Source organism: Sorex fumeus, unplaced genomic scaffold (assembly GCF_029834395.1).
Source record: "Sorex fumeus unplaced genomic scaffold, SorFum_2.1 ptg000047l, whole genome shotgun sequence".
Taxonomy (NCBI): domain Eukaryota; kingdom Metazoa; phylum Chordata; class Mammalia; order Eulipotyphla; family Soricidae; genus Sorex; species Sorex fumeus.
Window position 1 is genome coordinate 37565261 of NW_026606104.1, and position 15332 is coordinate 37580592.

Below are 15332 nucleotides of genomic sequence, written 5' to 3' on the forward strand. Positions count from 1 at the left end.
CCATGCCCCCGCACCACCCCCTCTCCGCGCCTCACAGGCAGGGCAGGGCTGGGAGGGTGCTCATCTCCTGGTCCTCCACAGGCTGCCTCCTCCACTAACCAAAGGGGCAAGTTATCTGTGGGGTGTTCCCAGGCGCACTGCCTGGCAAGAAGAATCTGGAGCCTTCCAAACACCCTGCAGTTGAATCTAGAGTTTTGAAAACAGCCTGCAAAGCAGGTCTACTTCCTGTCTGGAAGGAGCCACCTGGCATCACCTCACTCTGAAACCAAGACTGATACTCACTGAGGGCTCCCCACCCTCCCCTCTCCACAGAGAATCCCTAGGACGGTGGACACTGCCAGAACCAGTCTCAGTCAGGCCCCGCATGGGCTGCCTCCCCTGGAGGCCGGGCCTCAACAAGTTGCACGGCAGAGGAAAGACACGTCACAGCTAGGGGACGGCGATTCTACCGCAGGCCGCTTTGGCCAAAACCCAGCTCAGGCTGACCCAGCACCAGGCTACAACTTGGCTGTGACATTCTTTATTTGTGCTCTGAGTGCTGACACAGCATAGAACGGTGACAGCCCCCACCCAGGATGGGGACGAAGTGCTGAAGCTGGGGCGCTCAGTGGTGTGTGCACGCGTCCACAGGGTGCTCAGAGGCTGGGAGATCTGTCCACTCCATGCTCCAACTCCAGGACAGTGCGGGTGACTGGTCAGGGACGCACCGACACCCATAGGCTCCTTAGGCAGGCCCATTGCTCAGACATGGGCTGCCTAGAGAAGCGGAATACAAGGTGCAGGGCGGCAGAGCGGGGATCCAGGACCGCCGCTGCCACTAGCCTTTCTGGCTCCCCTTAGGCAGGGAAACCCAGAGGGCCTCAGCTCGGGCGCAGGAGTTCGATTCAGGCCAGGGTATGTTCTGAAGCCTCCGCTCCCGTCGGCCAAACACAGCAGGCCATTACAGCACCCCCGATCCCACTGGCCCCGGAGACGCTCTTCACACGGCTGGTGGGAACACCCTCTGCAGGCGTGCACATGGAGGAAGTAAGCTGGCGGGGAAGGCTGCAAAGAACACGTCCAGCCTGACCCTGTTTTCCTAAAGACGATGGCAGAGTCCCAGAGCCCCTCGGGACAGGGTTGGCAATCACTTGCAAGGTCAAGGCTGCAGAAACACACCAATCTCTGGGAGGGCAGACCACACGGGCCCAGAAACATGGAGGCGCTGGGGCTCCAGCGAGGAAGCAGGTACACTCCGTCACAGGCCCGCCTGGGGGCCACCCCCCACTGCCCGGGGTGCCTGAGGTTAGAAAGGCAGCATCTTGCTGGTGGAGGCCCGAGGTCTGGGTGTCCCCCCACCCCTGGACAGAGCAGCTGCCCCAACTGCTGTTCTAAAGGCCTGGACCCCCCGGCCCTGGGAGGAGGGTGGGGGCTCCCTGCTGTGTCCAGCCGTTAGCTGTTGTACAAGGGGACGACCCGGGTGATGTCCTGCCTGCAGATAGGGCAGCGCTTGGGCTCCGGCAGGGCACGGTAGCACTCGGCGCAGGAGCAGACGTGCCCGCACTCCAGGAAGACACAGGCCTTGAAGTTGCTCAGGCACACGACACAGGCGCTCTTCAGACTCTCCCGCTCCTCGGGCGCTGCCCGGCTCAGCAGCTGGGCCTCGTGCTCCCGGAACTCCTCCTCCATCTGCTTGAGGCGCAGGCGCTCCTGCCGCTGCAGGTACTGCTTCCGGAGGATGAAGAAGAGGACGGCGCAGGTGGCGAGGCCGAAGCCCAGGGTGAGGACCTTCCAGAGGCGGACGCTGGACTCCTGCTTCTGCAGCAGGCTGTCGAAGTCCTGGCTGCTGAGGTAGTACTGCATGCCCTGCTTGGGGGGCTGCAGGCGGACGGAGTTGTTGTCCAGCACCAGCTCGCCCACCCCCGTGAGGGTGGCCCCCACCTTCAGCATCTCCTCTGTCTCCTGGATGCCCTTGGGTCTCTCTCCGCTGATGTAGTGGCCGATGACATCGGTGAAGGACTGGATGGAGGGGTGGAACTTCTCGTACACAGTTTCCAGGCCCAGATCCAGCGAGTCGAGGGGCTTGAGCACGCGCACGGACATGCCCACTCCATCTTCGTAGGGCACCAGGTCAAAGGGCACTGTGTTGGTTCTCTGGTGAATGATCTTCGAACAGTCATTCCTACAACGGGAAGAGAACTCAGGTAAACCCGGGCAGCCCGCACCTCAGACCTGGGCAGAGGCGAGGGCATCAAGCGTGAAGTGACGGGAAGCACACACGGGAAATATGGGGTTCCGGCACATGGAAATGCAGATTCTCACGCACGGCCAGGGGCAATGAGGCATCACAGCCAGCCCCTACCCTTTGGTTTCCTTTGCCACTTTAAAAAGAAGACGCCATGCCACAGAAAGTTAAAAATAGAATGACCACAATCCCACTTCTGGGCAGCATCCAGAACCTGTCGTCTGCAATCAAGAGAGCTGTAGGCAGGGCCCCCCGCCTTTGCAAAGTCCCATTCACTCAACTTCACTTTCATAAAAGACCCACCTTCCTTCACTTACTAAGATAGATGCAAAGGGGCTTCTGCTTTTATGATGAAAGGGAAGAAACCAAAAGCACTCAGCGTTAGTTTTGCAGTGCCCTGGATGCAGCACATGCCCTGAGCGGAGTGGCCCCCATGCTCCTTCCAAGAACCTGAAGGTGCACCTCTTGGCAATCTACTCTCCTGCTCTTTGTAGAAGCTGCAAAAATTTTCCTTTTACAAGGCCCTCTAACAGCAAAAACAGATTACGGCTTATCAAAAGCTCAGATAATAATATATTTTTAGCAATCAAGTCTTGGGGAGAGGAGTGGTTGGAGGAAGGAGGCTCAAAGCAGTGCTCCGGAGCCCAGGGGCCAGTCCCACACACACTTGCCCAGCCATGTTGGATAGTTTAATGCTAAGGCCCCAGGACGCAGAGCTACTTGGGTCTTGCAATACCAAGGATCACCAAGGCCACCCCAGGAATAATCAGGGAGTCACGTGGTGCTAGGGTTCAAACTTAGCCCCACTGCATGCAAAGCAAGGACCTCTGACCACTGGGTATCTCCCCCGCACCACAAAATCTAAAGTATTTTAAATCACTGTGCTTCAAGACAGTGCTACTGCACACAGAACAGACTCCGGTAAGCATTCTACAGTGCAAATGTGACCTTAGCATGCACAAGGAAACAGAAGAACGACTCTCCTCAGTGTCGTATTTACTTTGTGGCAGTGCCTAGAGACCCAACAGGCTCCAGAGAAGGCACATCCTGTCATTCCTGCACCTACTGCACATGAGCGTTATTACACTGTACCTACGTTTGCTGCGCTTTTTGGTATAAGGTGGCGGGGAACTTCTTGGGTCTGGGAATGCTCAAAATTTCCCCTCATTCGTTATTGGCAGCTGCACCATCATATTTTGGTTTGCAAAAAGCTTCCTAGGAACACTCCACTTTTAGACAGCTCGGGAAACCTGCAGCCTGGGCTCACTGCAGACTTCCTCCCCACAGCCATGACACGGGAGCAACCAGTGTTCACCAACAGATGAAGAAAAGAAAACTGAGATCTGACTTACATGTACATGGAATATTCCTCATTCATGAAAAAGGAACTCCTGCCAGATGAGACAAAGGCCATCAGCGATGGATAAAAACTGTGTCATTCTGCATAAGCAGAAGGCACTGAAAATAGCAGATTCACAGAAACAAAATAGAGCAATGGTGGCCAGTGCTGCAGGAAGAGAAAATGGGCGCGGCTGGCCAATGAGAAGGTTTCAACTCTACTAGATAAAAAGATGGTATCTCTACAACATGGCACCAAACTAATAAATACCAAATTATTAATCCAGGCCACAATTCTCAAACTTTAGTGAACAAGTATGGACAGATTCTGCCCCCAAGCTGGGGACTCTCAGTTTAGTGGGTCTGTAATGAAGCCCAAGATCTGAGTCAGATGCAGAGCAACTCAGATCACACACAAGAATCTTGTTAGCATTAGGGGACTGGTCTCCTCCCAGTCTCGGGAGAAAGGAAGCCAAGGAAACCGTATGCAAGACTCAGCATCTAAAAGGATCATGTGTGAGGTTTGGGGCCAATACGTACCAAAGGTGGGTTGTTCGATTCCACACCATCTTGTGTTCCTGAAGCGTCAGCCTCTGAATCACCCCCTTGCAATTTTCCACAAACTGGCTGTTAAGAGTTTCTTTAACAGATCTAACAGCTCCTGAATGGAAATAAATCATTGGAACTCTGAATAACAATTCGGCACTGTCATTTAAAGTAGTTTAAATTTTAGTTTTTGGGAAAAAGTATCTTTTTACTTTGGTTTGGGTTAGTTTACCTCTGGTTTTGTTTTTATTTTGTTTTCTTTGGGGGGAGGGGCTATACTGGAGGGTGCTTAGGGATCACTCCTGGAGGCTCTTGGAGTTACATATGGGGTTATATGAGGTGCCAGGGGTAGAATCCGGTAGGCCATGTGCAAAGCAAGTGTCCTATCTACTGTATTATCTCTCTGGATTTTTTTTTTTGTGGGGTTTTTCTTTTTCTTTTCTTTTTTTGTAGTTTAGTTACTTCTGTGACATTATCACTCTGCGTTTTGTGAGCACTATGCCAGGCACTTTACATGGACCACATCATCCCAGTTTTACAACGACCTGTAAAATAGGAATTTTAGAGATGGGTGAACAGATGGGGCAATTTCCCCAAAGATCATATAGTAATAACATGGGACTCTCTGACCTCTAGTTCTAATCCTTTGTCCCAAGGCTTCAGGTTCTTTTGTTGTTGTTTTTTGAACCACATCCAGTGGTGCTCAGGACTTACTCCTGCCTGGCACTCAGGTATCACTCCCAGCAAGGTTTGGGGAAACATATGGGATGCCAGGGATAGAACCCAGGTCAACATGTAAGGCAATTGCTTTACCTGCTGTATTATCTCTTTAGCCCCTTCAGAAGATGATCAAGATGATCGTTATCAAAATTTAGAAGAGAATAATTTTTTATTTTATCAATATTCAAACATACCTTCAATAACAGCATAAGGCACACATTTTCCTGGCGCTTCTGAAAGAATGCTCTTTAAATCTTCACCCAAGTGGATTCTTTTAGCTCCCTGAAAGCAAACAACTTCTGATTACTGACATATTCAATCAAATCTAAAGGGAAAGACCACTACTTTTCTCACATTGATAGAATAAAGAAATCTGGCAGGAAGAGGAAGATGGGATAGCAGATTCCAAGGCTGTGTCTAGAAGTTTCCATATAAAAGGCAGTGATAGCACCTTGCTCTCTTTCATATAAAATCAGGGGATACCATGTACATTCTCCAGTTAACTGAAACATAAACACCTTGTCCTGCTAAAGAAAACAGCTCTTCAAGCCCATGTTTTCCTTTAAGCATGATCTCTCTTGCTTGTTTCTAGGTATCTTTGCTTACTTCCACTCTGGAGAAGCCTGTGTTCTCTCTTGAACACATTTCCCCTCTTTCTTCCTGCTTACATCTTTCTAAGCAAGTTTAAGTCAATAAAAACAACCTTGTTTCACTTAAAAAAAAATCCTGGAGATACTAGCCAATGTTGTATCAAAGACTTAGTATAACTTAACCTCTTCTTGACAATACAAAGTCATGCATACAAAGGGTTTATGTGGAAAGCATCCGGATTATTGCCTGCTGGATAGGAGGAGTGAAACACCAGCTACTTATCACCATGAATTCATCAACACATGCACTACGAGGCAGGTGGGGATCAAACCCAGGCCTCCAGCAAGCAAAAAGGGATCTCTCTGCTCTATAGGGCAAATCTCTGTTAAATGGAATCAAACATTATTCTACTTATTCTCCCCCCTTAGAACCAAGTGAGCCCTGGAGACTGTCGCAAGCTCCCTCTAACAGTCCCTGGCTTCCCAGCCCTTCCGATTCAGTTTCCAATCGGCTGCATGAAAACAAGAGAACACTTAATAAAATCAGCAAACACTTCCTGTTCATCTACAAGTCAGGCACTGTGCTGGGCATTATGAACACAGGGGTGAAGGACAGTGCCCTTTTTCAGAACACTTCTACCTACAAATCTTTTGTTTTGGGCCACACTTACCTGTACTCAGGGGCTACTCCCCAATCTGCACACGAATCGCTACAGGTGATGTAGTAACCAGGAATTGAACCTGGGTCAGATGCATGCAAGACAACCTTGCACTGTATCTCTGGCCGACCATCTTGACCATCTTGACAATCTCAAGAATGCCCAGTAAAGGGCTGGAGTGATAGCACAGTGGGTAGGGCGCTTGCCTTGCACGTGGCCGACCCGGGTTCGATTCCCAGCATCCCATATGGTTCCCTGAGCACCGCCAGGAGTAATTCCTGAGTGCCGAGCCAGGAGTTACCCCTGAGCATCGCTGGGTGTGACCCAAAAATGGAAAAAAAAAGAATGCCCAGTAAGTACCCCCTGAAGAAATAAGGTACCAGATACATACAAAGGGAGGAGCACAATCAACACAGATTCACTAGCATCCTGCACAGTGAAGAACGAACAACAGCTATGACAACTAATACTTAAAGAGTTTACTTACTCGGTCTCCCTCCCACAGACCATTAAACTCTGGAGGTGTGGGAGGAAAGGGCTGTGACACATGTCATGACTGCAAAATACCTGTGTTGAATCCTGGGGATGGTGTCTCAAAAATTATTTTCAAAACTCTAGGTGGGAAAAAAAAATCTAGGTGGGCTAGGTCTTGTTCACTGCTGCCCCCTAGCGCCTAGAACAGAATCTGACACACAGCACTCCCTCAATAAATCTGAGAATAAATAAGCACTTGGATAGACCACATACCAGGCACTACGCTAAGCTGGCATTTTAAATGCATAAGCCATCCTTATAGAGTAGATGTTATTCATTCCCAATTACAGAGTAAGGAACCAAGGCACAAAGAAATGAAATAATATGCCTAAATCACATAAAGTATCCACCACAGGAAAGCCATTTTAAAAGCAGAAGTAGGGAAAGGTAGTCAGAAAAGATGTGGGGTTGAGTCAAACTTCAATGAACCTATTTTGATTTCAGGCAATTCGATGTAAGTGTCAGATTCAAGAAATTCAAAAGTCAGAGAAGTAAAACCTTAGCGAATAGTGGTGGTGGAGGGAGGTGGGAGTGCTGTGGGGGGAGCCTCCCAAGAGGTCTTCAGGGAGGGGCCCAGTCTGCAGCAAGTCAGTGCTAAGACCCAGGATGACGCACTGCTTCGGCCCTGTGGTGCTTGGGATAACCTCCAACCACGCCTATGGTGTTTGGGGAGTCATCATCACCCATGCCTGCAGAGCTTCACCTGGCAATGCTCTGTGTGTGTGTGTGTGTGTGTGTGTGTGTGTGTGTGTGTGTGAGAGAGAGAGAGAGAGAGAGAAACTGGCATCAGGGGTGTGTGTGTGAAATCAGCATCAGGTGTGTGTGTGTGTGTGTGAGAAACCAGCAACAGAGGGGTGGTGTCAGCATCAGAGAGGTGTGTATGTGTGTGAAATTGGCATCAGGTGTGTGTGTGTTTGTGTGTGTGTGTGTGTGTCAAATCGGCATCACAGGGCGCGTGTGTGTGTGCCCGCCCAGTAAGGTGGTGCTGGGAGCTCCTCTCAGCTCTGTGCCAGGGGGTCTCTCGCAGCAATGCTCAGAGGACCACGGGGTGCCAGAGATTAAACCAGGCCTCCCATATGCAAAGCATGCACTCAGCCTCAGTTCTCTGCCCACTCAAAGTTTTTAAGGTCATCTAAAGATGGGTCTAGAAAGTTGACTGCTTTCAAAAAATTCCTCATTGTAACCAGTTGATTCCTGACTCTTAGAATCACCAAGTGTTGGTGAAGAACCAGTTACATTCACAGTCTGTCGCTTAGGGAGTGGCTCATTTATTAGGGAAACACCAACAAGGACAGCTGGAATCTCACAAGGGTGCCACTCTCACCCCAAATTCAACTGCCTGATAACTTGGTTCATTCTGGACTCCCAATGTCCCACTCACAGCAAGGATTTCACAGATTTCTAAGACCTTAGCGAAAACGAGGAGAGGAAAGAAGTTGGTGAAGTTTAGGAATCTGGCTTTCAAATGTCAAGCCAAGCTGTTAGATTAACCTGACAGTCCAAAACAAACTCACACTTCACTGCGTGTACCCACAATTGTCAGCTGCTCAGTGAGAAGAATGCAAAAAGGTCCAAATGTGGTCAATCGGAATGGAAAGCCCACACACTTGGAACCAAAGAACCAAGTTTAAGTTCCAGATGGACTCACTCTTAAGACCCACCGGGTCTGAACTTCCAGTCTGAGAAGCTAGAGGCAACTGTCGTTTGGACCTACGTTCATAATTTTCCATGAGCAATGAAAAAAAGAAAAAAAGAAAAAACCATGACGAGAATGTGTTGGGGTCTGCTGTTAAAGCCAGCTGGGGAGAGCTTTTTTGTTTTGTTTTGTTTTGTTTTGTTTTTGAAATAACTCTTAACTGTCCCAGGGTAGCGTCGGGAGGAAGCTGGAGCCGGGCGGTTTCGGGAACGGGGGTTCTGGGTTTCTGCGCTGCCCGCACGCCCTGGACAGCCCTGAAGCGACCCCCGACATCTCCTCCCTGGGACCAAACGACCCCTGCAAGCCCCTGGCCCTGCGCCCGCCTCCCGCCCCCCTCTCCCCCACGGCGCTGCTGGGCGCTCGCAGCCCAGTCGGCCAAGTCAGCTGCTGCCCAGCCGGCTGGGCTGCGAGAGAATCTCCACGCGGGGCAGGGGCTTCGTTTCTCTGCTCTCCACGCGATACTATCTGCCAGATCAAAAGACAAAAAAAATCCTAGATCCCTTCGGAGTACGGGGGGGGAGACCGAAGCAAAGTGGGGGAGGGAAGCGGTCAGCTGTGGAGGCCCGAATTCCCACTTCCGCTCACTGGCCCTGGACAGCTCTTCGGGCCCGTTTCCTCTCCGGGACACGTTCCCGGGGCGGCGCGGCCGGGCGCGGACCGCGGGCTCCCCGGGGCCGGGCCGGGGCGAGACCACCCGTGGGCTCCGGCACTGACCTTGAGCTCCTGGGCGACCTGGGCCTTCTGCCGGTACACGGAGTAGAGGACGGCGGTGACGACGGAGCTGGTGCCCAGAAGGATGAACTGGCCCAGCGACGGCCGCCCTCCGCTCTCCATGCCTGCGCCGAGCGCGTGCTGCCGCCCGGGACGCCGACGCCCGACTCCCGGATCCCACCCTTCGTCTCTCTACTCCGGCCCGCCCCGGCCCAACCGCACACCCCCACCCCGCCCCGCCCCGCCCCACGGCGGCTCTCCCCGGAAGTCCGCCGCGGACGCCAGGCGATGACGCAACCGGAACCGGAAGCCGGGCGGGGCCGGGGCGGGGAAGCCTAGCACACCGGAAGTCTCGTTGCCAGGGAGGTGGTGGTCCTCCTCGTGGGCCCTGGGGAGGTCTGGCAGCTCGTGGCTCTCTAGCTTTCATTACAAGCGGCGCTCGGGCCACCGGTCTCCCCGGGTTGTTGGGTGGGTTGGTGTCCCCCACCACTGAGATTGGGAGGAAAGGAGGGAATTGCTATCTCTATATATTTAAAAGTGCCTTTAATAGAAAGAAATGTCAAGGCCAAGAGCTTGGAAGTTGTGGACTCAGTTACCCTGCTAACTTAGCTCATTAGAAGTTGTGTGCTCAGTCACCTGCTAATTTGAGAGGAATTTACCAGACGCTGGAGTCCTCGGCCTCGGCTGCTAGAAGGATGATTTTACCGCTGAACTAGCCCCTGTTAACCTGCCATCACCGCCTATAACAGCTTGCTGCATATTAGCTAATAGCTACAGCTACATTTATTGAGTACGGTGTGCCAGGTACTGCAACAAAAAAGTTTTACAGACATTGTCCCTTTTAAAACTCTGAACTGTTGGAGAACAGATACAGATGAGAAAACTAATCTCAGGCTGGGCTTTTAAACATCGAGCTCAGAATTACCCAGTTGAAAGTGATAGATTAAATCAAATAGGTGCTTTGGATTTAAAAAAAAAAAAGGTTTTAAAACAAAAACTTTATTTTTATTTATTTGTTTATTTATTTGCTTTTTGGGTCACACCCAGCGATGCACAGGGGTTACTCCTGGCTCTACGCTCAGGAATTACCCCTGGCAGTGCTCGGGGGGACCATATGGGATGCTGGGAATCGAACCTGGGTTGACCGTGTGTAAGGCAAACGCCCTACCTGCTGTGCTATTGCTCTAGCCCAAAAAAATAAAAACTTTAGAGATAAAAATTTTATAAGTATATTTGGCAAAAAATAAAGAAGAACAGGGGCTGAGGATACCTAAGGTACATGCCTTCCCAGTTGATGCCAGGGTGAAGTAGCACTGTATCCTTGGGTCCTCTCAATGTATCGCTGGAATGGCAGCGTGGGGTCAGGCCCCTTCTTTCATCACCACTTGGGAGCACCCCCAAGAAAAGGGATGGTAAGAGGCTGCAAATACATGTGGTCCTTCAGAGATTTTTGACCTTTATGGTAACCTCAAATAATCAAGAGATATCCTAAATCTTTACAAAGCATATGTATTCCTCAGACTAACTCTAACAAGAGTGTGCTTTAAATTCTTGAAAATATAACACTAGACCCACCCGACAACATCAAGGCATACAAAAATGTATCTAAAAACTGTATATTGCTCCACAAAATTTAAATCTATTAGGGCCAAGGAGCTAGCTCAAAGGGCTAGCTTTGAAATATGTAGAAGTCCCAGATTCCATCCCCAACCCAGCACTGCATAGTCCCTGGAGCATTCCTGGGTGTGAACCCAAAAGGAAAAACATATATCAAATAAAGCAGCCAAATAGCCAGGATATTTTCCCACCCCATTGCCTAAATATGCTTAGGGTCAAACAAGAACTACTTTCAATGAACATGGAGTGAGAAGGTCCAATTGCCAACATTACCAGATATCAATGATGATTAATTTGTCATACACATGTATTTCAAATGAAATCTACCTTTTTAATCATATCTGTTAAAAGTTTGATAATACAACTTTTTCTTCCAAGTGCATGTTCTCTCTTGAGCATGTGTCTTTCTTTTTTTCTCCTCTGCCTTTACCCTCTCGGGAGAACTCTCTGTTCTCTCCTCCACCCAGACTATTTTGCTTCACTGAAAAAAAGCTTGATGACATACTGAGTTAGCAAAAGTATAGGTACAGAGACTCCTATATAATGTTCATAAGTGGAAATTGGATATTATTTGTGAAAAGCAAACCTGATCAAATGACCATACCCATTAACCTAGCAATCTAATTCCCATTAACCTAGCAATACAATTTCTAGAAATTTTTCCTACATGAATTTTGACAAATATAGAAGACTATTTATTATAGCATTTGGAAGGAGGGATGGTTTGGACTACACCTGGCTGTGCTCAGGGATCACTCCTGGAAGGCTCAGGGGACAATATGGGGGTACCAGGGATTGAACTTAGGTTGGCCACATGCTAGGCAAATGTTTGCCCTACTTGTTGTACTATTGCTCCCGACCCTGTGGTGTGTTATTTATTTATTTATTTATTCATTTATTTATTGGCTTTTGGGGTCACAGTTGGCGATAGAGGTTATTCCTGGTTCTGCACTCAGGAATTACTACTGGTGCTGCTCAGAAGACCATATGGGATGCCAGGGATCTAACTCGGGTAAGCCACGTGCAAGGCAAATGCTTTACCTGCTGTGCTATCACTCTGACACCTAAGCATGGTTTTAAAATTGGGACTGGAGTAAGTTCAACAGGCTTAGCACACACTTTGCATGCAAGAGAGGTTTATCCTGGTACCACAGGGTCCTCTAGCACCACTGGGAGCAACCTCTGTGATTGAGCTCAGGAGTAACAACTGAGCATGCTCAATATAGTTCAAATAGAATAATGTAAACAAATAACACAACTGAAATATTCTATATCCAATTATTTAAATTCAAAAATGTCTATGTGAGCATAGTAAATTGATAAAGCAAGTTGGAAATTGAGTATGGTTCCATTTATTTAAGATGATTGTGGCCCTTCTATCTGTATTGTAAGGCCTATGAATGCTGCCAGGAAGAAAAGGTCCCCCGCCCCTGATTGAAAATGAAGAACGATGCTGATGGTGAGGTGAGATAACTGTGTATACCAAAACCACAGTCATCACCACTGCGAACACATCTCCATACCCATAATAATTGTTTTACTTAAAGGTAAAGGGATATACATGATAACCTTTCAGTCCTGTATTGCAAACCATAATGCCCAAAGGGAAAGAGGGAGTGAGAGTGCAAGAGAGAATAAGAAGAAAAATGTCTACTGTAGAGGGAGACTGGGCATGGGGGCTAGAAGGAGGGAAACTGGAGACATCGGTGGTGGGAAATGTACACTGGTGAAGGGACAGGCGTTTGAACATTGTATGACTAAATCCCAATCATGAACAACTTTGTAACTGAGTATCTCAAGGTGATTTAATTTAAAAAAATTTTACATAAAATGAATGAATTCCTATGTTTATGTATTTTTACCAGATTCATAAAAAGCTGATGATATTGGTTATTTCTGAAGAAGACATTTGGGTCGCTAGAATTTTCCCTTCAGAGGGTCCCTAACACAGTAACGGTTAGGAATTATCTAGTGAATTCAAGACATTTTAGATGAGCATTTATCTCATGCGTGTATTCTCTCAGGAACAGGGAAAAAGTGTAGGGCATGCGCCTGATCTGCTGAATTTAGTAAGGCGGGTGCGTTTGGCTTATTATGGTTTACACCTCACCTATCTGTAATAAGAATCAGAAATGACATATATCAGAAATGAAATATATAATAAAACTTGTATGTTTCAAATTAATATAGAAATCAACTAGTAACAAATGCCAGCTTGAGGGAGCAGAGCAAAGCACGTAGGACAAATTTCTCACTGCAGCTGGGCACCTTCTTTGTGAGTTTCCCAGCAGCCATGGCAAGAAGGAAATATGTTAGGGCACAATCTGATAGAGAAGACAGGGCAAACATCTGGAAGATTATAGTTTGGTGGTTTGTGAAAAATAAGAGAACAAAAAATTGCACAGAAGTCCATCAGCCATTCCTGCAGATGCTGCTAGCCTCATAAAAGAATGTAGGCTTAGAGGAGTACCCCAGGATGGTGAACTACTCTCTGTCTCTGTCTCTCTGTCTGTGTAAACTCACACAAAAGGGCACAGCACACAGTGGCGGTGGCTCTATCTCTCCCGCCGCCCGCGTTCGGTAGTCTCACCCTTCTCCCACCCGGGGAGGTCTATGGCGATGGTCAGGCGGAGGAAGGAATGAGGGCCAGGCTGGTAGGTATTAGTCGTAGTTTATTCTGATTCTCTCCTCATCTGTCTCTGCTCCCCTATGCCCCATCTACAGTCTCATTATATCTCTCTCCAAGAGGAATTGGGGGAACAATTACACATAGGTGCAGTCACAATCAACAGGGGTAGAAATCAATAGGGGTAGAAATCTTAGCCTCAGGGAAGGCCGCTCCTAGGACAGATCCTTCCTCAGCAGGAGGACCCACCCTAGAGCAGAATCCCATGGGTGTGCCTCTCCTCTCCTTGTCCGACAAGCATATAAGAATATAATATAAATCATTTTGTATGGATACAGTAAGAAATATCTTAAACTTATAGAATTGCTCTCCTAGGGCCATCTCGATCTCAGACTACGGTGCTCAGGCCAGATAGTCTTTCCCACCCCTAGCAGGATCCTAGTCTTGTCGTTACCTTTGGATCATGACAGCATTTGTCTATGATCAAACTCTTAACTTATAGTTAAGAATCGTGGCACTTTGGCCTGGCCCATTTTGCTGCCAGGGTAGCTCACCGCTTGCCCTGGGTCCATTCAGTCCCTCGTCGGGACCCTGCTTTTGGGGTGTTAGGAACTAAGGGCAACTGAGGCTTAAGTCGAGAAAGCAGATGCCCGGGAGTGAATAATATTCAAGGCCAATCAAATCCTAAGTTACAAAGCATAATGTTAACGGTCTTCCTGTATCTATACAAAAAGGATATTACTTTAAAGTAAACTGTTCATAAGGCATACGGAGAGGAGAAAGGCAATATTTCACTCATACATATAAAATCATAGGTTTCTGGGAAACTGACCTTACAAATTAACAAAGTCTGATTAAGGGGAAAGCTGATTAACTGGGTGGGAAGGAGAGCATAGGGAAGACTGTTTACATGTAAACACAATGGAAGTGGAAGTGCCTCTGGAGCACTGTGATGGGTGTAACCAAATTAATGGGTGTAACCAGATTAATGGGTGTAACCAGATTAATGGGTGTAACCAGATAAACCTAAACTTCTTGTGGAAGGACAAAGCAATGTTACCCTACATCTGTCTCTCAGTCTCTCTGTCTCTTTCTGTCTCTGTCTCTGTCTCTCTCTGTCTCTCTCTCTCTGTCTCTCTCTTTTCTTTGGACCTCTTAAAAACTGGTCAAAGTTTCCAGGAGCAAGATGAGAGACCTGGTGAAAAGCAAATGCCAGGGCTGGAGATACAGTACAGAAGTTAAGGTGCTCCTGTTCAAAATAGCCAAAATCTGGAAACAACCCAAGTGCCATAGAACAGATAACTGGTTAATGAAACTTTGGTACATCTACACAATGGAATATTATGCAGCTGTCAGGAGAGATGAAGTCATGAACTTTGCTCATAAATGGATAGACATGGAGAATATCATGCTAAGTGAAATGAGTCAGAAAGAGAGGGACAGACATAGAAGGACTGCACTCATTTGTGGAGTATAAAACAACATAACATGAGGCTGACACCTAAGGATAGTAGAAACACGGGACAGATAGATTGCTCCATAGCTGGAAGCCTGCCTCATGAGCAAAGGGGAGAAGGCAGCTGGAATAGAGAAGGGATCACTACGAAAAAGATGGCTGGAGGAGTCAGTTGGGATGGGAGATGTGTTCAGAAAGTAGATAAAGGACCAAACGTGATAACCTCTCAGGGTCTGTATTGCAAACCATAATGCCCAAAAGTAGAGCGAGTTTATGGGGAATCATGTCTGCCAGGGAGGCAGGGGTGGGTGGGAAAGGGGGAGGGGAAAACCGGGGATATTGGTGGTGGGGAATGTGCACTGGTGGAGGGATGGGTGTTTGACCTTTGTGTGATTGTAACCCAAACATGAAAGCTTGTAACTATCTCAGAGTGATTCAATAAAATTTTTTTTAAAAAGAAGTTAAGGTGCTCATCTTTCACACAGCTGACCCAAGTTTGATCCCCTGCACCCTAAGAACTGTCCCAAAGTAGTTTCTGAAATCAGAGTCAGGAGTAAACCCTGAGTATAGCCAAATGTGGTCCAAATACAGAAGGAGAAGGGAAAGGGGAAGGGG

The 15332-nt window shown here is 48.2% G+C and overlaps 1 protein-coding gene across 1 annotated transcript; it reads right to left on the minus strand.

Moving 5' to 3' along the window:
• Positions 1-510: 510 nt before the first annotated feature.
• Positions 511-9204, minus strand: MUL1 (mitochondrial E3 ubiquitin protein ligase 1). Its single transcript, XM_056122621.1, has 4 exons — positions 9022-9204; positions 5023-5110; positions 4103-4223; positions 511-2161 (listed from the first exon to the last, which is right to left on the minus strand). Exons 1-4 carry the CDS (start codon positions 9139-9141, stop codon positions 1432-1434), a joined length of 1059 nt encoding a protein of 352 aa, XP_055978596.1. The 5' UTR covers positions 9142-9204; the 3' UTR covers positions 511-1431.
• Between the last annotated feature and the right edge of the window lie 6128 nt (positions 9205-15332).